Raw genomic sequence first — 24,067 nt, forward strand, 5'->3', positions numbered from 1 at the left:
CCTCACAACATGGTTTCAGAATGGGTAAATCTACAGAATCAGCAATTGCCAGTCTAACAGAATACATTTTACAGTGCTTAGATGAGAAAAAGGTTGTCTCTGCAATGTTTCTGGATCTTTCAAAGGTATTTGACACCACTGACCATGAAATGCTGATACAAAAATTAAGCAACTATGGCATTTGTGGGCAACCAGGTGAATGGATAAAATCATACTTGTGCAACTGCAAGCAGTGTGTATCATTACGAAACTCATACCAATCAGAAACCAAACCCATCAAATATGGAGTGCCGCAGGGTTCGGTAATGGGGCCATTGTTATTTAATTTGTTTGTTAATGATATAGGTGTTGAGGAGGAAGAAAAGAAAATATTGTATGCTGATGACATGACAATACTAAATAGTGACCAAAATATGGAACAGCTTGAGAGAAGGGCATACATGTCTGCAAATGTCACAGCTCAGTGGCTGTTGGAAAATGAACTGGTTATAAATCTAAAAAAGACTATGTATGTAGTGTTTAAAAAAAGGAAAAGGCTTTAGACATGGATTTAGAGGCTGATGGAACAAGGCTGGAAGAAGTAGAATCTGCCAGATTCTTAGGTATTCTTGTGGATAATGAACTGAAATGGGAAAAAAAAACGAGCTCTGTCATTTTCTTAATGACGCAGCTATCACAGTATTCAGACAAGAACCTCCTGTGTACAGTGTATCATGGACTTTTCGAACCCTACTCACAGTATGGAGTGACTGTGTGGGGAAACAAACAAGAGACAATAATGCACATCATAAAAGGTAGTGAGGACTGTATTACAAATGCTCGTGTGCACACCCACAATACAAGAAGGAAGAAAGAAGTACGGAGCATACCCCACCGACTAGCAATGCTAGAAAAAGGACCCCAGTACTCTGGTATCAGACTACTAAGAAGTCTGCCTAAAAACCTGCAAGATAGTGTACTTCACAATGACTTTCCAAAGAAACTTAAAGACTATCTCATTGAAAAAGAGTTTTATAGTGTTGCAGAATACTTATGCCATTAAATTTGTATATATTGTTATTCATTATCAATGATGTAAAAATGTAAGCTAAAGGTGTAGAAAAATAAGTGATAATGAATGTTAATTCTTTGACATGTCCTCTATTACACGTACATTTACTGTACACAATGTAATCTTACAGGATCAAATAAAATTCAATTCAAGCCCATATTCTCCCTTAACCCTTTCTCCTACTCCTTTCCTGACAACTACATTCCTGTCCTCCATGACTATTAGATTTTCATCTCCTTTTATGTACTGAATTACCCATTCAATATCCTCATATACATTCTCTATCTTTTTTTTTCAGCGTGCAAATTCAAGAGGTACACCTGAACTATCATTGTCAGTGTTAGTTTGCTGTCGATTCTCATGAGAACAAGCCTATCACTGCACTGTTGACAGTAACACATTCTCTGCCCTACCTTCCCATTCATAATGAATCCTACTTCCATTATACCATTTTCTGCTGCTGCTGCTGTTACCCTCAACTCATCTGACAAGAAATCTTGCTTTCTTTCCATTTCACTTCTCTGACCCCCACTATATATAGATTGAGCCTTACCATTTCCCTTTTCAAATTTTCTAGCTTCCCTACCATGTTTAAGCTTCTGATGCTCCATGCATACTACATACATGCTTCAAAACAGTGGTGAACGAAGCAGTAATTGCAAAAGAGCTGATATCCTTAAAACACTGTTCATTTTCCACTTATGTTGCTCCTTTTCATTTCATCTCCCACTATGTACATAACATTAATGGGTTGTCAGTGAAAATGTACATCCAGCTCAGAGACTGTTTTTGACATGTCCTGTAGGGTTGATGGCTGACTTTCCATGCTTGACCAGTATGGTCCTGTCAAACATAGTTTCAGAAAGACCATTTAACAACTTTGAAAGGTCATTTAACCTAGCAAATAATTACAGGAGTACAGGTAACATATGACCATATAGTTCTACATCTACATCTATACTCTGCAAACCACCAAGAGGTGCATGACAGATGGTATCTCCCATTGTACCAGTTATTAGGGCTTCTTTCTGTTACCTTCATGTATGGAGAGCAGAAAGAATGATTGTCTGAATGTCTCTGTGCATGCAGTAATATTTCTAATCTTATCCTCAAGATCGCTGTGAGAGCAATGCATACAGGATTGTAGTATATTCCTAGAGTAATTATTTAAAGCCGGTCTTGAAACTTTGATAATAGACTTTCTCATAACAGTTTACATCTAACTTCAACAGTCTTGTAATTCAGTATCTTTGTGGCACTCTCCCATGGATTAAAGAAACCTGTAACAATTCGTGCTGCCCTTCTCTGTAAAAATTCAATAACCCCTATTAGTCCTGTCTAGTATGGGTCCCACTCACTTGAGCAATATTCTAGAACTGGTGATACAAGTGATTTTTAAGCAATCTCCTTTGTAGACTGACTGCACTTCCCCAATATTCTACCAATAAATCAAAATCTTATACCTACTTGAACATATGTGATCATTGCATTTCATATGCATACAAAGTGTTGCAGTCAGGTATTTGGGTATTTGTGTGAGTTGGCCGATTCCAACAGACTCATTGATATTATAGTCATAGGATACTATTTTTTTATTTTTATTTTGTGAAGTGCAAAATTTTAAATTTCTGAACATACAGAGTAAATTGCCAACCTCTGCACCACTTTGAAATCCTATCATGATTCAATATTTATATAGCTTCTTTCACATAGTATTTCATTATAGATAACTGTATCATCAGCAAAAGGCCTGATTTTACTATTGATATTGTCTGTAAGGTCATTAATATACAACATGAACAGCAAGGGTCCCAACACACTCCCCTGGGGCACACTGAAGTTGCTTCTACATTTAACAATGACCCTCCATCCAAGATCACATGCTGTGTCCTCCCTACCAAAAAGTCCTCAATCCAATCACAAATTTCACTTGATACCCTATATGATTATACTTTTGACAGTAAACTTAGGTGTGGTACTGAGTCAAATGCTTTTCAGAAATCAAGAAATACTGCACTTATCTGGTTGACTTGATCCAAAGCTTTCAGTATTTCATGTGAGAAAAGTGCAAGTTGGGTTTCACATGATTGATTTTCAAAATCCATGCTGTTTGGCATTCAGGAGGTCATTCTGTTCGAGATACCTCATCATGTTTGAGCTCAGAATATGTTATAATATTCTAACAACAAATCGATGTCAAAGATATTGGACAGTAGTTTTGTGGATCTCTTCTACTACCCCTCTTGTAGATGGGTGTGACCTGTGCCTTTCACAAGAACTGAGCATGGTTTTTTGTTCTAGGGATCTATGACTGATTATAGTTAGAAGAGGGGCTAACTCAGCCACAAATTCACTATAGAATCTGACAGGGATTCCATTGGGGCCTGGAGCTTTGTACAATTTTAATGATTTTAGCTGTTTCTCAGCACCACTGACAATAATACTTACTTCATTCATCTTTTCAGTGGTATGAGGTTTAAATTGGGGCAATTCTCCTGGATTTTCCTTAATAAAGTAACATTTGAAAACAGAGTTAAGCATTTCAGCTTTTGCTTTGTTACCCTCAATTTCTGTTCCTGTCTCAGATTTGACACTAGGTGTGGTGCCGTAACAGCTTTCACATACAACCAGATTTTCTTTGGGTTCTGTGAAAGATCACTTGACAACATTCTGCTGTGGTAGTCATTGAAGGCATCATGTATTGCTCTCTTCACAGACAGCATCTCTCTGTCTATACCCCTATGCTTTGTTTCACACCTATTATGCAGTAACCTCTGTTTCTTTAGAAGTTTTCTTATAGTGACTGTATGTAATGGAGGGTCCCCGCCATTATGAACTGTTCTATTGGGCACATATCTAACCAGTGAATGGTCAACTATTCTTTTCAACTTGGTAGACATAGCTCCTCTACATGCTCATGCCCTGTGTTGAAAGTTTCAAGTTCCTCATTGAGGTAAGACTTGACTGATTTTTTATCTAGTTACTGAACATACACATATTTTTGCTTGTTTTAGTTGTTATTTGTACTTTGGTACTCACTGTCACCACAACCGCATCATGGTCAGTGATACAAGTTTTGATGTGGACATACCAGTTTTAGTGAGGACATCCTCAAAGAGATCAGGTCTATTTTTTGCTATTATATTCAATATATTTCCATCATGATTGGGGTCCCTAACTATCTGTTCTAGGTAGTTTTCAGAGAAGCGTTTAGTAAAAAAATCTTTGTAAAACAAAAACCAGAGCTCAGTGTTTATTTTATTTGTGGTATTTATTATTAGCACAATGGAACTGGTAGAAATTAACTGGTCTCATGCAATTTACATCACTGTTGCTCAGAGTAATTATTTTCTGTCTTCCTACCTTTCTAATAAAGGGATATGACAACAAAAAATTTCAATCTGTCCATAAATATCCTCTATGGTAGTGATGTATGGCATATGTGGTTGAATACACTGCATATGTGTGAAGAAACAAGGTTTAGTACTTCATTTGAGATATTATCAACTCAATGAGAGTTTTTGTTTTTGAGGGAGTTATTACATTCTTAAAGTGTTTTGTTGTGGTTTATGTGTCATCCACTGCCAGGTGCACTCTTGTCATATGCCTGCCACTAACAACAGAACTGTATGACAAAGTGAGCTGACAGCCCTTGTGCATGATGAGGAGATTGTCATTAACAGAAGAACAGCAAAAGGGCTTAAAAGAAGCGTTTCAGGTTTATTTACAAAATAAAAAATTCACCTTACAACCAAACTTTGTGACTCTTCCTCATTTCTTCTACTTTTAACAGCTGATTTTTGAAAATTTCATTGAAACTTTTATGAAGTATACCTGGAGCAGTGGGGTTTTACCAATTGTCTTGCCAGCATGGTCTTACTAATGAAGAGATTTCACGTATTCTGGAGAACTCAGACACTGAATCAGAAAATTACATAACTGATGATGAAGATAACATGGTTGAGGAGGAGTTATCCTCTTCATCTCAATTCTTTCCACCACAGATTCAAGAATCTGGTACAACGATGAAGATGGTAGCTAGGAACAGAACAGAAGGTCAGCAACATGCTATTGCCAGGAAGAAAGGCTGCTTTTGTCATCCTGAGGGACAGAGGATAGCCCAATGCATATGCCTGCCACGAGGCACTGGATGACTCTGTCATCATTGCCTACCAACTTCTTTTGATGAATTGATGCTATTATAACAAAGGAGAACACACAAATAAAAGGTATTACAGTCTGCTAGCTTTCAGAGTCAGTGGCTCCTTAATGTGGCAGAAGGTTTGAAGAGAAGGAAAGGTCTTTCCTCCTCATCCTGTCCGGTAAGTCTCTCCAGACTGGGGATCTGGGTGACTTTTCTGAACTCTACCCCTTTTCCTGAACCTCACCAGTCCTTTTCCCTCACCCCTCTTCCTTCCCCTTCAACCCTTCTGCCAGGAGCCACTGGCTCCAAAAGCTAGCAAACTGCAGTACCTCTTATTTGTGTTCTCCTACAATCATTTGGTGACTAGTTTTTTTTATTTATCCAGTTCCTTATATTTTGAAAACCTGATTATTTTCATTGGCATATGTATCATATAGAAAACACACTGAATCAAATGCTCACACTTAAGTAAAAACACACATACATAACTTGCACCACATAATTTGAGGAATTGGTATCATGTATGTTGGAAATAATTTCATATGCTAAAGGCATTTTCTTGGATGACCTTGGGTCACATTCTTGGGATCCTAATTTTAAAAGAGACGAAATAACAAGAGACAGGTTCCACAAACTTATCAGATTCTTTAAGTTCAATGAGAAATCACCCCAAGCTCAAACCATCCCTGCTGACAAGTTTGCTTTTATTTCTGTAATATGGAGCAAGCTTTTGTAAAGCTGCCTCTTCTATTATTGCCTTAGTGAAAATATTATAAGTGATGAGTAGTTATTTCCAGGCAAGCAAGATGCAGTTTTACCCCATTTATTCGAAACAAACCTGACAAAAATGGACTCTAATTATGGATAACTGCAATAATCTCAGCTGAGTCTATTTGCAATGGCACATACCATGGTAAGGAGGAAGGTCAATGAGACATTGGGAGAGTATGTCATTATTCATCTCATGAAACCATTTCTAAACCAAGGAAGAATGTGTCGACAGACAACTTCTTCACATCCCTTCAGTTTTGTCAAGAAACTTCAACGGAAGAAATTTTATTTAGTGGGAACAAGATTTGCCAAGAGTCCCCAATTGTGTGCAGAAGAACAATTCTGAATTACATTTCACCACTGACTTGAGAAGGACAGATAAGCCAGAGTGCACCCTGACAGTGTGCCAAGGGAAGAAGACTACGAATGTCACAATTCTCAGCACACTACATCCTGAAGTAGCACTGTGCAAAGAAAGAAAGAAGAAATCAGAAACAGTTATCTTCCATAACACCACAAAGTTTGGTGTGGATATTGTTGATCAAATTATTCACAAACATTCAACTAAGTTTATTTGCAGGAGATGGCTGGTGCATGCCTTTTACAATATCCAACATAGGGAGTAAATAATTTTCAGATAATCTACAATCAAATAACCAAAAATTACCTGAAGAGGGCGGCATTCATTCATCAGCTGGAAAATGAACTTACAAATGAGAAATAATAAAGAGTGGGATGGAAGTGAGAAAGCCAACTGAATGAAAAAGTAGCTATTGGACTGGAAAAATAAAAAGGCAAAAGAATAAAAAAAATAAAACCAACAGCACCTGTGAGAAAGGCAAAAACACAATATGTAGAAAATGTGTTTGAAAGCTCCAATAATCTGCTCAGTGTAATTTCAATGGTTAGAATTAAACAAGTGAAACAAATAAAAGAAATGTTAGGAACTTTACAATTAGAGTCGATACCGTTTATAGTGCCATTACTTTTAATGATACACAAAACAGCAAAATCTAACAGTCCTGTAGCATGACACTGCTTATTGCAATTTATTGTATAAAATTATGTATTTTTATTCTATTATTGGAGAAATATATCAGTAATAATGTCCAATGTTCATTTTTGTTTGTTATGTATTTGAGAATTACTAACAGCAATGTAATGTTTATTTTCAAGTTCTTGTTTTCTGCAGATTGTTGGTTTTAAATCCACCATCAAAATGAATACACCATCAAACACAAAATTGTAAGCCTTCGTGTAATTTGCTTATAGAACACTGTCTTTTCATTTCGGTACTATTGATTAAATTTTGCAATACAGTAACCAGAAAGAAGGTGTGTTGTTCACAACTATATGCTATACAACACTTACAGCAAGTCTGAAACATGCTGAGCATTTTATCTTGTCACTATCCATGACTATGTTTGACACTACTGAACAATTTACATTGTTGCTGCTTCTCTCTTCACCTTTTAAAGGTTTTTACATTTTACTGGCATTTTATTGCTGAACATACTACATGAACATAAAAATATTCGTCTTCAGTCCCTCTCCACAAATATTGTTGGTGTACTGCATTACTGCTCCTTTTTGAAGGGTTAACTGTGGCAGTCTAAAATTTACAGACACAAAATTTTTATCAAAACACAAAGCAGAAACCCAGTTTGTGCACTATTGACTATAATGACCATGAACCGTCAGTCTCTTCAATGCCATTATAGCCAGCTTTGATTTGAACATTTAAAGCAAGTTGCCAATCTCTGCACCACGTTGAAATCTTATCAAGAGCTGACTGATTATTTACGATTCTTTCAGATAGTACTTCATTACCGATATCTTCTGCAAAAGCCTGATTTTACTATTAACATTGTCGTCAAGGTCATTAATATACAATATGAACAGCAAGAGTCCCAACACACTTCCCGGGGGAACACTCGAAGTTACTTCTACATCTGACGATGACTCCCATCCAAGATAACATGCTGTCTGCTCCCTATCAAAAAGTCCTCTCAATCCAGTCACAAATTTCACTTGATACCCCATATGATAGTACTTTTGACAATAAGTGTAACTACAAGTGAAAAGGAACAATGATGTACATAATGACAATACCAGATTGAAAAATGACAGTCATTACTCCACATTAAGGTTGTCTTTAGCACAAAAAGGAATGGACAATGTGGCAACAAAAATTTTTGATCACTTATCCAGTGTTAGAAACGTCCTGAATGTAACTATATGTTCAAATTAATTTGCAATGTGAGGGTAAAATGAATTTTCAACATCATGACAATCTATCATGCTTAATGATTCATGGGAAACGTAACTAACTAACGAACCACTATGACTGCTCTACCAATAGCCATTGATTTGGCACAGCACTTTTTGTTCCTGAAATTAAAAATAGTTTTAAAAAATTTGGAGTTGTGTTTTGCCAACACAGTTTTCCACAAAAATGTCTCTAAAGTGATCCACACAGCATTGTGGGATATAGAAATTCATAGGTTCAATATATTGGTTACCACATTCACATATTGAAACTTTCTTTCTACATTTTGCAACAAGTTTTATTGCCTCACTAAACAGTTTTCTGCTTCTTAACCTACCAAGGGGAAGAACACATTTGTCTCCCAACAAGTTTATAAGTTGTCTTGGTAGTTCACCAGATGATGGGTATGACACTCATTGAAATGCTGGAGATTTGACCCTGCTACTCCTCACACATTTCAGGAACAAATAGAGCAACATTTACAACTACAATAACAACAATGAAACAAGGAAAAGTATAATCAGCACTGTTAGCACTATTGTAAAAATAAATTTAACTGCTACTGGGACAACGCAGTGTAATGGCCCGAATGTCATCACCAACATCCCATAATTCAACAAGGCACTGCACCCCGAAACCTCTTAAAATTTTTACACAACTCATATTGTTACAAAACACATGCTAAATTACAGGTTGGATAAATTTCTTTGTTTTGAGATTGTGTGGAGTATTGGAGGCACATTTTGAGTTAAGGCAGAAGTTTAGGTATGTCCCACCACTTGGAAGCAATGGGTAGGTTGCCATAACTCACAAACTCTGTTTCTGCAAGTGATTTGGATTCCCGGCCCAGACCGAGTATTGATATGGAGGAAAGAAATACTTAATCTTCCATACTATGGCCTGCAGCTTGCTCCCTTGGAGGGCACTGCACCTGCTGTAGGCATGTCACATGGGTCCATCCACTGACAAAAGAGTGCTGGTAAATATCACAGCCCTGCACTCGTCCCTTAGTCTTGCTATTCCCTGAAGCCTTCAATACACAGCACTGATTATTAGGGTGACTGACCTTGCCTGTGATTATGTTTTTCAATTTGGACTGCTCACAGGACTGTTTGCACATGGTTGCAGCAACTTTTGCTATGCTCTGTACTTTGCTTCTGGCTAGTCATTCGCTTTGTAAACTCCACTGTCATCGACCACTAGAACAACCTGTTTTGTTCCATCGGTCTCTGAATTACCGTCAATGTGAGCAATCATAAACTATGTTCTACCTACACAGAGTAGGACAGAAAGTTGTGACAAGGATTTTCTCGTTGTGAAACTATTTAGTGAGGCAACTGACATTACTGTTATAACTACTGCAAAACCAATGACAGACCATAGGTGCAATATCATCACCTCCCCCTCAGTCATTCACCTGCTTCAATGAGGCAAACAAGACTTGGTAGGTTTATTTACATAATTTTGTTTTTCACTACAAGGTGAGTCAAATTATTATCCTGACCATCGGAATGCACTCTTTCTGTCTTCTAATAACACTTTGTATGAAGTGGTACAAAAACTATGCCTACTCTTGGGCCACGGTAGAGCTCTTCTGATGTCTGTGGTTTGTTGACTGACTGTTATCCTCACCAAACCCAAATAGTTGCAACTAGGCTCCAATTTAATCAATATGATAAGCAATGTAAGCAGCATGGGATGCCGACTTGCAAGCCTTAGCATGCAAGTTTGATTTTACCTGTAAACAGAGTGGTGCATCATATGCAGGATCACTAATCCATGATTTTATTATATGTATATTGTTAATAAATGAATAAAGAGACTGATTGATTGATTGATGTGTTTCTCCTGACAGAGAAGTTAGTGTGAGTGTTTTAGTCATCTGATGCAAACCTAGTTCCCCATGCTCATGAAGTAACAGTGTCAGCTTCCTTAGCAGTAGTAGTCAGCACTGTGTTCTACGATCAACTGATGACACCTAATCAATGTCATCATCTGACACACTGAGCTACCATTGTCCAGTAATCTGGTGAAGAGGGATTCAGTAGTTACAGCAGTGTTTAGTGATCCACTGCCGTGATTGTTGGTAGAGGTGCATAAACAGAAGCACTTTGTCCACCGCTGACATACAAAAGTTTCCTCCACATCACTGCCAGATTGTGACCCAAGGCATCTGTGACGTGTCCATTCCATGATGTCACCTGTTTTGTATGTTGCAAACGGGGACATCTAACAAATGCCTGCCTTGGCCCTGGGCTGCCAATGTGCTCCATGCAATCCTACCAGTACCCATTGCAGAAGCTCATGCTGCTGCTGGAAACTGATGGAGCAATGGCAGAGTTCCAGTTGGACATAGCCATGGCCATGTCTCTGATTAATGTGGAAATGTAATGGTCCATTGGCTACCCACAGCTTTGGTATTCTCAGCACAGAATAGTGATGTACAATGGGCAGTCAATTCCGTAGTGGGGTCAGGATGCAGTCCAAGATAAATATACAATTGTAGCACAGTAACTAATCCTTCTGGTTGGAAACTCTTGTATAACAACTAATATTTTTGGCTTAGACACTTCTGTACTTTATGGTGTGAAATATAAGCAACAGTTTGAAATTACATCCTGTGACTTTGTCCCTGTGCAATTGTATTAAAGTGGGATTAGATACGTTACAAAGTATGGGAGTAATACCCCACTATTGCCTAACCACTGGACAACACCCATGCTAGCAATTAAGGAGCCAAATGGATCACTTGGAATTTGTGGTGATTTCAAATTTACCATTGATGCTCAAGTAAGTGCTGATCACTATACAATTCCTAGGCTGGAGAAATTGTTGGCTAAATTGCCTGGGAGTCATTATTTTTCCAAGATCTCGCTGATCCCTGTTTTCAGTTGCAATAGGACTTTTAGTACTTAATACGCCATTCAGCACATATCATTATAAGAAATTACATTTGGGGTTGCAAGCACTCTCACAATCATTCAGTGATGCCATGAGCAATTATCCAAGGTATTCTCAACTACATTAATCAAACTGATGACTTGATAATTATGAGAGCCATGTGAGAGCACTACCTGCAAAATCTACAAATGTTGTACAGATCCATTATCGGTCCCCTGAACAACACTAACACATGGATTTGGTTTTGTCTTGCCATGTGACCCAGATGCAGAGTCTGACAGGCACAAAGCCTGTCAATGACACACCTCTACAAATTCCCAGAGTGTTTGTCTGCTGTACAGTGGGGTTGGCTAGAGCACCTGCTTAAAGGAAAAGTCTTGGCTTGAAGCATAAATTTTTCATTACAGTATTTTCTTAATATAACTGATGATATCATATAGTTAGACATGAACAAATCTGAACACTGGGTGGTAATGCCACCTAAACTCTGCTCCCTCATGCTGAACTTCTCCACACTGCAAAATGTGCATTGTGTATACTGGCCTGGTGGTGATGCTGCCATAGAACATGTGGTCTGCCAAGCCTGCTCCTCATATCAATCAGCACCAGCACAGTGTTTCAACTTTTGGCCACACCCTGACCACTCCTGGCAAAGAGGGCCTGTTGATTTCACCGGGCAATTCTGAGGAGCAATGTGGTTGCTAGTTGTCAACACAATCTCTAACTTTCCATATGTTGCACACGTGGCTACCACTACCATTACAGCAGTTTACCATCTATACCATCCTGGTTTCTGACAACGGTATCTGTGTTGTGTTACACAAATTTTGTAAAAGTCCAATTTGGAAGCTGAGCAGATAGTCAGGATGTTAAAAGCATAGAATTCCAAATAATGAAGACAGCCAACTCCAGGGAAGCACTTACCAGCTTCTTCACCACCTACCCACCTACCACATACCCCTACCCCATAAAAGAATGTAGCCAAGCAAAAATTTTATATTGATGCAGAACCCACACTCTCTTTGACCTTCTGCACTCAACTCATTGTGTCCACTTACATGCACACAGCAGTAATACCTCATGGGCTCATACATAAAGGAATTGCACTTTTGGTTGAAACCCTGGATGGACCCAAGGCGTCGGTTGTTGACAAGAGTGAGCAGGAAATTTTTTATGTTGCGGCCAGCCAGGAGCATCTAGTCAGGCATCAAGATCAGCTCTGACTAAAATGAGGTGTATCGGCCGCCTCCCGTAGCCTCAAAAGCTGACAGGGAATGACCTACATAATCACACCCAGGACAAGCCTGCCCAAAGTTGCCTGCATTGGATGGATGGCATCCACTGACCAGTGGGCAAGACCAAGCAGTGCCCCAGAACCCACTGACCAGCCAGGAAAGACATCTGACATGGCCGATCTCAATGAGGAACTACAGCGGGAGACTTCTTCGGGAATTCCAGCAGCTCCCCCCCCCCCCCCCCCTCCCCATGAAGTTGCTTTGGACTGGGTCATTTCTGGCCCTATGTGCTGATTAAAGGGGGATGGTTTTTTGTATACAAGAGTGATTCAGATTCCCTGCCAGCACAAATGTTGATATGGAGGAAAGATCAGAGATACTTGGGCTTCATACCATGGGAGCAGCTTGCTCTTGTGGAGGGTACTCCTGCAGCCACATGGGCACATCCACTGGTGTAAGAGCACTAGTAAATACTGCAGCCCTGCACTTGTACCTCAGTGTCACTATTCACTGAAACCTTTGACATGAGCCATTGTTTAGCAGAGTGATTGACTTTGCTTGTGTTTACGTACTTCAATTCAGACTGTTCGGTGGACTGTGGGCATCTTTACAACTTTTGCTGTACACTGGGCTTTACTTCTGGCTAGCTGTTCACTCCATGAAATCCACCATCATCAACCAATGCAACAATCTATTTTGTTCCACCGGTCTCTCTCTCACTGCCAGTGTAAGCGATCAGAAACTGTGCTCTGCCCACACGGAATTGGACACAAAACAAGCTAAAAGAGCTTTTTGTGCTACTTGGCCGAGTACATTTTATGGCCCACCTCCAACTTGTGTGCCTGAAACTACCTACATAAGAAAGGAGTGATGTGGGATCCAAACAACAACGGCAAGTTTCCATCAATTTCAAGGACTTTTTATAGTATTTAGATACTTCTTCCCCCACAAACAATTTCTGCTGGCCAATTGTACTTCACAGCCACATGTTGGCACAGTTCTCAAATACAGCAATGCAGATGGTACGGAACAACCAGCTTCACCTGCATCATGAACATTGCTAGCAGCACAAAAGAATTATTCATGGATCAAGAAGAAGGCTTTTTAAATTGCATATGCAGTAATGAATTTCCATGTGCACATTTTTTGTTCAAAGCATTGTTTCACTGGGGAGCACAAACAATTACAAATTTGTATATTGTACAGATGCACACACTCTCTCAAACTCATACGGGAATCAGCAAATGCTGTGAGTATAGAGGCTTAATGGATGGGGACACTACCACTATATCCATAGTGTGAGGATAAGTTGGAAATTTCTGTCAGTCAGGGACCATGTCCTGATGACTGAAGCTGTTAAGGCAACTGCTCATGAGAAGTGGTAAATGTGGGTGTGAATTCTGGTCTGGCACAAATTTTCAACCTTCTTCATTGATTTATTTCAATGCCTACTGGTAGCCAATGTCTGTCTTTCCCTTGCTTCATTACCAGTTTGGTCCAGATTCCCATTTGCCTAATGTAACTAAGCAACAGTTACATTAAGCACATCATCTAGGGTTTGCCTTATTGCTAAAAGAGTAGCACTGGAATCAATTTGTATCAAGAGCATTTGTTGTAACATGTCTGATATTCTCAATTTCGTAACTGAGGATACAGTCCAAACTGTGCCCATAGTCTCCAATAATCACGACATAATCTTCAACAAGATCATTCCTCAGAGGTCCTAAATCACAAGTGACACACATAACCCCTGCACATGGATAAAAATATTAGTTGCTCAGAATTAATAATCACCAGGGAGTACTATATTAGTTCAGACATTCAGTCTTCAGTCACTGTCAACCATACTGTTTGTGGATTTCCTGTTTTTCGTTTGTTTAAGTCACTTTACATTAATGGGAGTTCGGTGTAGGGTGGATAATTTGAGTGTAAATCACAATTTTTTTCATAGTGGGCCTACTTAATCTTCCTACATATTCAAATTTATTATATGGTCTACTTTTCACATGTGGCTGCAATATGGTGTCAATGATTCAAGCTGGCCACAGTGATAATGCCATTTTGAAATAAATGTTTGTTTTTCTTAACACAACAATTAAGATATGCAGTTATAGTTGAGGAGGTACCGTTGAGAAACCAACTGTGATACAGTAACCAAACTCAAATAACTATCCATTACACATAATTTCAATTAAATTAGAATCACTAACAGTTTGGTAGTAAATTATAATTTATGAATGTGGCGTAATTTGGGTATAATTATAGATCAGGGTGGACAAAGATTTTAGTTTCCCTTTCCACATCATGCCATGTGCATATATTAAGAAAAAGATAGTGAGAAGCCCACAGAAGTAGTAAAAAAGGGAATGTCAAGTGTACCCTGCTGGGAAAAAAAACCCTATATGAACACAAAGCGGTCTTTGCTAAACCTAGTGATGGAAGTGAAGAAACTTAACACAAAGAAGAAAGCCATGGTTCTACTACAAGAATTAACTCAAATTCAAACATAGTAACAGGATCATGGGTTGCAGTGCATTACCAAAGTGGATGTGGTTAGATAGTGAAGGAGTATAAGTGATAGATAACAGCACAAGATCCACCAATATTCAATGAAATATTTATCCAAAAGTATGGAGGATGGTCATCATTACCCATTCCAGGAGACAGATGACATATAATGGATCGATTTAGGACAAATAGTTGAACTGTTTTGTGTAGCTACCTGATTTTAATGGGAGATATTTCAAATTTACTTCAATGGCATGAAGTAGAATTAGTTGTTTATCTTGTCGATTGTAACCCACGTTATTGACTTCTAACAACAACAAAAGTGAATATGCAGTCAGGGTCATCAAGGAAAACACCAGAAACAGTTTTAGAAAAGAAAAAGGTATCCACAGTCAGCACTAAGTCACCACCGACATCCTATGCAAATGTCTCGTCAAGTGCCACAAATCCGTCAGCCCTCGACATCCAAGTGGAAACAGCAAAAAATGTGCAGCCACACTCCAAATCAGTACCACTGGAAACTGTGACAAGATCTTCAACACGAAAACACAGACCTCCAGCCTACAGCCAGGATTTTTTATGTGCAAGAACACCAGTAGCTCCCTGCTAGCAGCAAACCAAAGGAAAACAGGTGCAGAGCAAAATCTTCATGAACCAAAACTACAAGAAAACCCCGTGAGTGATGTCAAAAATCATTCCATTGGGAAACAGTCACTATTATCCTTTAAAATATTACACCATAATGTACAGTCAATGTTTAATAAGTTACTAGAAATAGATCTCATCCTAAAAACAAAGCCACACTTAGATGTTCTCTGTATTACTGAACACTGGTTAACAGAAGACAAAATTAAAAAAACGCCACTTGGCGAATTTACTCTAGCTGGTTATTCTTGTCGGAACAAAAGTAAGGGAGGTGGTACAGCAATCTATGTCAAAAAATATTTAAGATACAAAAGCCTCACAAAGTACAATAATATGCAAATTGAAACAGACTTTGAATTCTCCTTAATTATCTTAACAGACCATAACCTATTGATACTGAATTTATATAGAGCCCCTGACGGGAACATCCAAACCTTCAAACACTCCCTCGAAGCACTACTCACAAAAATTAACTCACTAAACAAAAATCTATTAATAAGTGGAGACTTTAATATTGACTTCCTCACACCACAAAAAAACAAAGATGAATTGTTGAATATTACAAATTCATTCAACCTATTCCCAACTGTAAACACACCAACCAGGATCACAAAAAATTCAAATACAGCTCTAGCTCAGATTTTCATAAATGCAGACAAACTACACCACTCAATCGAAGTCATCAGCACAGGTTACAGTGACCATGAATCCCAAATACTAACAGCGAATTTAAATTACACAGGACAATATCCCACAATAACTAAAATGCAAAGGCAATTTAATGATGATAATATAAGGCTTTTTAACTATCTGTCAAGGGCTGAAAACTGGGCAGAGGTCTATAAAGAAAATAATGTAAACTACATATTTAATTCCTTCCATGAAACATTTCTCCACCACTTCAATACTGCATTTCCACTGAAATCCAGGAAAATCGGAAACAAACACACAAATTCATGGGTAACAAAAGGGATAAGGATTTCCAGCCAAAAAAAGCGTGACTTAAAAAATCACATGAAACACCATGATGTCGATGATCAGTTTAGGTCATATTGTAAGACCTATTTTGCAATCTACAGAAAAGTTATCCAACAAGCAAAAAAATTATACAATGATAAATTTATAAATGAATCTAACAATAAAATGAAAGGCTTGTGGACAGTTGTAAAAAATGAAACAAACAGTAAGCAGCATGTTATAAACAAAACATTAAAACTAAACCTAAATGATGAAGTCACATCAGATCCCCAAAAAATAGTAAATGGTTTTAATGACTATTTTAGCAAAATAGCAGAAAACCCGATAAAGAATAACTGCCATAGACCAAATACTCAACACCAAACACTAATAGAAACCATACCAGTACAGGCATCAATGTTTCTTCACAAAGTCTCCAATACTGAAGTACTTACAGTTACAAAAGGACTAAAGAATAAGCACTCCAGTGGTAGTGACAACATTCCTGATTTAATTGTAAAGAAATGTGGAGAATCCATTGTAGAACCCCTAACCCACATAATAAATGCATCCTTTACAAATGGAGTTTTCCCTGACCTACTAAAGACTTCTAAAATTACCCCACTTCACAAAAAGGGCTCTAAAAATGATGTAGCCAATTACAGGCCCATAGCACAACTCAGCTCATTCTCAAAAATATTTGAAAAATTATTTTACACCAGATTGGAAGACTTTACTAATAAACTATCCTTATTGAGAAAACACCAGCATGGTTTTAGAAAGCAAAAGACAACTACCACAGCTATTTATGAGTATCTCGACAAAACCTTAAAAGCACTGGATAATAAGGAAATCACTACTGGTATCTTTTTAGATTTATCCAAAGCCTTTGATGTAATTGATCATACCATACTCCTTAAGAAGTTAGCAAATAAAGGTATAAGAGGAATTGCAAACAAATGGTCTAACCATCTTACCTGTCAAACAGATTTCAAAAAGTTGAAATTAATTCTGAAAAAAGAATACAACCACCCATCGATTTACTGTCCACTCCTCTGACACAATGCCCATTAGATATGGTGTGCCACAAGGCTCAATCCTGGGACCCATACTGTTTCTGCTATACGTTGATGATATAAGTACGAAGCTTGCTACAGGACATACCACACTATTTGCCAATGACACAAGTATACTAATAACGGGTACTGATACAGAGGACCACAACCAAAAAATTAAACCGCTTATGTCGTCACTCAGCAAATGGTTCGAGAACAAACTGATTATAAACATACAGAAAACAATGTACATCAACTTCAGACTATCATCCCAAAAACAAGAAATGACTGATGTGATTCTAAATAACCAAGAGCTTATGTGTGTGGACTCTGTCAAGTTTCTTGACATATGGCTTGAAGGAAATCTTAAGTGGGAGACTCACACAAATTATATCTCAAAAAAGCTCTCAACTGTGTGTTACATTTTAAGGATACTCAAAAAATCAGGCACAAAATCTGTTCTCATACATGTATATTATGCTTACTTCCATTCTACATTACAGTATGGGATCATATTTTGGGGGAACTCACCTGGAGGAAGATATATTTTCAAAATGCAAAAAAAAGGCAATACGCATAATATGTAATCTAAGACATAACGAATCATGCAGACAACATTTCAAAACAAATGGCATTATGACACTGCCCTCTGCTTACATTTATAATATCGTCTCATTTGTCAAATCATACCTGTTAGACAATGACTGCACACTAAAATTCAATGGAGATATTCATAACTATGCAACAAGGCAGCAATCTGGCCTACATATGATTCATTCCAGAACTACCTGCTACCAAAAAAGTGTTTTAAATGTTGGGATACAAATGTATAATAATTTACCCAATGAAGTCAAAGCAACAAAGAACCCAAGAGCCTTTACACATAAGTTAAAAAAATATCTCTTGGACCATTGCTTTTATGCAGTTGATAATTTTTTTGAAAGGGGCTAAAAATGTAAACAATATGATACATGTTCAATTAGGTCTGAAAATTACATACTGTGCATGTCTATGAAATATACTGGATTATTATATACTGTGCATGTCTATGAAATACACTGGACTACTTTACTATTACATTTGTATTGGCTGTTTGTATTTTACCATACAACATTTGTATTTACTGTTTTGTTAAAGATAGCTAACTTCCTCATCGCAAAATAATGTAAAATCAATTTATTAAATATTACTTGCAAATATGTTCCCTTGACCTGTCCAATTCTATGATTTGTATTAACTGTTTTGTTTAAGATAGATAATTTCCTTGCTACAAAATAATGTAAAAATCAATTTGTAAAAATTACTTATAAATAGCTCTCTTGACCTATCCAATATCATATGTACAGCTGTACAATACTATGATTGCCTGTATCAATAAAAAAAAATTAAACTTTTTGGAGACTTATTTCTACTTTTTTGCGGGTTTCCAGGTCTACTCATGTCAATGGTTGGGATAATTGTACGATATTAGAACATTAGGGCCCAAAATATGTTTTACTTGAACCTTACATTTAATATCCAATTTCCCCATCCACGGGGTAAACTGTATATAGTTCAACTCAGGGACAACACTACGATAACACAGGGTCACCAAACTTGAAAATGTAATAGAATCATTCTACAAGGTCATATTACTAACAAATGAAGAATTGACTGGAAAATTGTATCGTGTTAATAAGACATAAAGACATTAAGCTTAAAAACGCTGTTTCGTTAACCCAAATTACTCCAACTGACCCTAACACACAAAATAAACGATACATATACAGGCAATACTCCACAACGGTGGCTAAGTTTATTTCCTCTGCACTATTTCTCTCTCTAGGGAAGTCTACCTGTAAGGTTGAGCTTGTCTCTCTCTCACTTCTTGCACCCCATTCTAAAAACATCCCACAAGTAGAATTTCAATACACAGCCTCAGTGCTAAAAACAATCAGGACACAATTTCTTGTTCTGCAAAATAATATTAATTCGCAATCAAACCATCGCTCTCTCTAGCAAATTATTTCACTACTAAACAAATAAAATGGAGTGTAAAGGATGCAAGTGCGAGGCCTCGTGAAAATACTTTCCGACAAACAAATTTGGTAGTCCAACTGTCGAACAAAACGAATACTGCAGACTTGTAGCCGTCCAGCATAATGCTCAAACAAACCTTTCCAAGATAAGCTAAATTTATCACTCTTAGACGACATTCACAAGCCTGTAAAAACGAAACAAAATGAAACTAAGAAACTTGCTAACAATACAGCACCTGTGCAATATAATATTTGCCCTAACTGGGATCCCTGTAGTCTCCTTCTCTGTCCCTTCAAATGAGGTACAAGACAGTTCAAAACAAATATGAATATTTTCCCAAAAAACAAAACAGATGTAAACATAGCATTATCGTGGCTGAAAAGCGCCATTGTCACCATGTAAAGTACCAGCAGCAATCTTCTGTCATTCTGACACGCAGAAAATTAAAAATGAAAAAATATAAAGGAAATACCGATTATGTAAGAGAAAAACAATGACGATCTTCAGTAGATTTCGGAAGAAAAAAATGAAAAATTTTTTCCTACTAATCCTTTGCTTCGTCAGAGGGCATACTGTGAAATGATACTGACTGAGGCGCAGTCACTTACTGATGGAGATAAAAATTATATTGCTAAGCGAATCTTAAAACAAGACGATTCTTACACTAAAAGCCCACCTTCATGTCACATTTTACCTGTCGTTTTCCTTCGTACCATTCGCCAGTGTACTCTATTGCGTGTAAGCAATGGGGTTCCATATGGCTCTGGATACCATATCCATGTCGAAGTCCATGCTCCCAATCGCCCTCGTATCGTTTCCCCGATGTCTCTAAGAATATTCCTTTGCCTGGAGAATAAAGGTGACGTGAAATCTATAGGTTTACTATTTTCGTTACAGTAAGATACGAAAATACGCTCACCGTGTCTCTCGTTATTCTTCCACTCTCCCTTGTAACTGTTGCCAGAAATATTAAAAATTTTACAGCGAAGACCATTTTTATACGACGCGATTTCCCGTCGTTGACTAACAGAGAGTTTCTTCTCCGTGCTTTTTAAAAATGGCATTCCACTGGCACGAGAATTTTGATTCAAGAGATGTTAACTGCAAGAATGTAACCTAACTATTAGAGCTTTAGAAGCACGAGAACGTTTCCATGACAATAAAATAAGCATCACAATTAACAATCGAATCCACTGCGCGGTGTTATCGAGTTCGGTTGGTACTTGGTAGCGCAGTACTGAATAGAATGGTAGGTACGAAAGACTCGGAACTACTTCTACTTGCGTCATGGCACAAAGGGTTAGCAACAGTTCTGTTGTTAAATTGATTCTGTGCAAACGATTTCTTTTAAGAAGACATATTAGTAAACGAAAAGGACTAGGCTATTCATTTATTTCAAAGCCTTGCGAATACGATATGTGATGTAAATGCAAGGGAGTAAATAATGAAGAAATTGGAGTATTTTGAAGACGTGTCTTTTATTTTGAAGCAAAGATAATGCAGTCGTCTCTAATTAGCATCTTGAGAATATTCATTTTCATGTAATTATCTGTTGTTAGTTCTAGATGAACGTCTTGCAGGGACCTCTTTTCAAAGATATCTTAGTAATTTATCAGCGTTTCACATTAACGCTGCCGGTACATAAACCGGTTTTCATAAATTTCCTTCGTCTTGACCAGTGTTTCTGTCTTGATTTTTTATTTCGAAAAAAATACTATGATACATGAATATTATACTACGACCTATAGTGATCTCTAGAAAGAATTAAGTGCGTAACAATGGAACAGTGAGAAGTATGGTACACGAGTGCCGATACGCGTTTTTAACGACCTGTTAAGAGTGAATTATATTAAACACTTAATTCAAAGGTGGAAGCACATTCTGCCACACCTTTTTGGTAGCATCCACTTGATATAAAGTTCATGCAACTCCCAACTCCCTCCATGGGCCAATTTTTCAAGCTAGTAATAATTAAAATGGTATCTACCACATTATCACATTGTACATGGCTTATGTCCCTTGGATCCTACACAACGGTGTGTCTGGGACATGTAAGTAAGTCAAGGGTGTGGATTTTATTTAAGTGCAACATAATTAAATGTTTGAAAATCATGTAATAAATCAGTGTTACAGTTCTGATATCAATTATTGGTGCAACCCAATACATTGCAGTATGGTATTCCACTGAAGAATAGAAACTCTTAACATACCATACTGGCAATGTATTGGTTTGCACCAGTAATTGATATTAGCACTGTAATACTGTTTTATTACATGATCTTATAGCATTTAATTATGTTGCATTTAAATAAAATCCACACCCTTGAGTTATTTACATGTCCCAGACACACTGTTGTGTAGGATCCAAGGGACATAAGCCATGTACAATGTGATAATGTGGTTGATACCATTCTAATTATTTGCTAGCTTGACATATTTGCCCATGAGGGGAGTGGGGAATTGCATCAACTTTATATCAAATGGATGCTGCCAATAAGTTGTCACAGAATGTGCTTCCACCTCTGAATGAAGACAAAGATATTTTATGTTGCAGTTGTTTCTACATTTTACTTTTTCATTGAGTTTTGTTGCAGCTCTGTGCAATTGTCAGTCCTTTCGAAGTCTCTACATCCTTATGGCAACCTACATCCATTTCAGCCTGTTTGCTGTATTCAAGTCTTGGTTTCCCTTTACATTTTTTACCTCAAACTTCTGTCCATTACCAAACTAATGATTCCTTGACGCCTCAAAATGTGTATCATCAACTGAACACTGCTCTTGGTCAAGTTGTGCCATAAATTTCTTTTTACCCCAGCCTGGTCCTGTGCCTTTGATATACACTACTGGCCATTAAAATTGCTACACCACAAAGATGACGTGCTACAAACGTGAAATTTAACCGACAGGAAGAAGATGCTGTGATATGCAAATGATTAGCTTTTCGGAGCATTCACACAAGGTTGGCGCCGGTGGCGACACATACAACGTGCTCACATGAGGAAAGTTTCCAACCGATTTCTCATACACAAACAGCAGTTGACCGGCATTGCCTGGTGAAACGTTGTTGTGATGCCTCATGTAAGGAGGAGAAATGCGTACCATCACGTTTCCGACTTTGATAAAGGTCAGATTGTAGCCTATCACGGTTGTGGTTTATCGTATCGCGACATTGCTGCTCGCGTTGGTCGAGATCCAATGACTGTTAGCAGAATATAGAATCTGTGGGTTCAGGAGGGTAATACGGAACGCCGTGCTGGATCCCAACGGCTTAGTATCACTAGCAGTCGAGATGACAGGCATCTTATCCGCATGGCTGTAATGGATTGTGCAGCCACGTCTCGATCCCTGAGTCGACAGATGGGGACGTTTGCAAGACAACAACCATCTGCACGAACAGTTCGACGACGTTTGCAGCAGCATGGACTATCAGCTCGGAGACCATGGCTGCGGTTACCCTTGACGCTGCATCACAGACAGGAGCACCTGCGATGGTGTACTCAACGATGAACCTGGGTGCATGAAAGGCAAAACGTCATTTTTTCGGCTGAATCCAGGTTCTGTTTACAGCATCATGATGGTCGCATCCGTGTTTGGCAACATCGCGGTGAACGCACATTGGAAGCGCGTATTCGTCATCGCCATACTGGCGTATCACCCGGCGTGATGGTATGGGGTGCCATTGGTTACACGTCTCTGTCACCTCTTGTTCGCATTGACGGCACTTTAAGCAGTGGACATTACATTTTAGATGTGTTACGACCCGTAGCTCTACCCTTCATTCGATCCCTGTGAAACCCTACATTTCAGCAAGATAATGCTCGACCACAGGTCCTGTACAGGCCTTTCTGGATACAGAAAATGTTCGACTGCTGCTCTGGCCAGCACATTAATTCTTACCAATTTAAAACGTCTGGTCAATGGTGGCCGAGCAACTGGCTCATCACAATATGCCAGTCACTACTCTTGATGAACTGTGGTATCGTGTTGAAGCTTCATAGGCAGCTGTACCTATACACGCCATCCAAGCTCTTTGACTCAATGCCCAGGTGTATCAAGGCCGTTATTACGGTCAGAGGTGGTTGTTCTGTGTACTGATTTCTCAGGATCTACACACCCAAATTGCGTGAAAATGTAATCACATGTCAGTTCTAGTATAATATATTTGTCCAATGAATACCCGTTTATCATCTGCATTTCTTCTTGGTGTAGCAATTTTAATGGCTTGTAGTGTACCATTCATAACCACACACCCCTTAGCTCTCAGGCAAAGGACAAAATATAGTGTAGTCAGGTGTTTTTCATTCAAGAAAAATGATTTTAAAGATGGTATTACATAGATTTTTTTAAACTGGATTTCAACTGGAACTTTTTTATGGCTACTTACAAATCACCATTCGTCTTTCAGATTACTGAATATACTCATCCTATAGGTTCCCTTGTCTGTAGCTCTGCATTTCAGAAGCTTCTATTCTCTTCTTGCCCCTGTTTATTGTTCACTTTCATTTCAGTTTA

At 38.1% G+C, this 24,067-nt stretch overlaps 1 protein-coding gene across 1 annotated transcript in view; it reads right to left on the reverse strand.

Annotated features, from left to right (window-relative positions):
* LOC126090223 (MORN repeat-containing protein 3-like) overlaps window positions 1–20,646 on the reverse strand; it is a 58,379-nt gene extending 37,733 nt beyond the window's left edge. The window contains exons 1-2 of the mRNA XM_049906971.1: window positions 20,475–20,646; window positions 20,250–20,401 (exon numbers count right to left, since the gene is read on the reverse strand). Of these exons, the coding sequence (XP_049762928.1) occupies window positions 20,250–20,401; window positions 20,475–20,619 (297 nt within the window). The 5' untranslated portion in view covers window positions 20,620–20,646. The remainder of the gene's footprint in view (window positions 1–20,249; window positions 20,402–20,474) is intronic.
* Window positions 20,647–24,067: the final 3,421 nt, after the last annotated feature.

The sequence above is a fragment of the Schistocerca cancellata genome, chromosome 1 (assembly GCF_023864275.1).
Source record: "Schistocerca cancellata isolate TAMUIC-IGC-003103 chromosome 1, iqSchCanc2.1, whole genome shotgun sequence".
Taxonomy (NCBI): domain Eukaryota; kingdom Metazoa; phylum Arthropoda; class Insecta; order Orthoptera; family Acrididae; genus Schistocerca; species Schistocerca cancellata.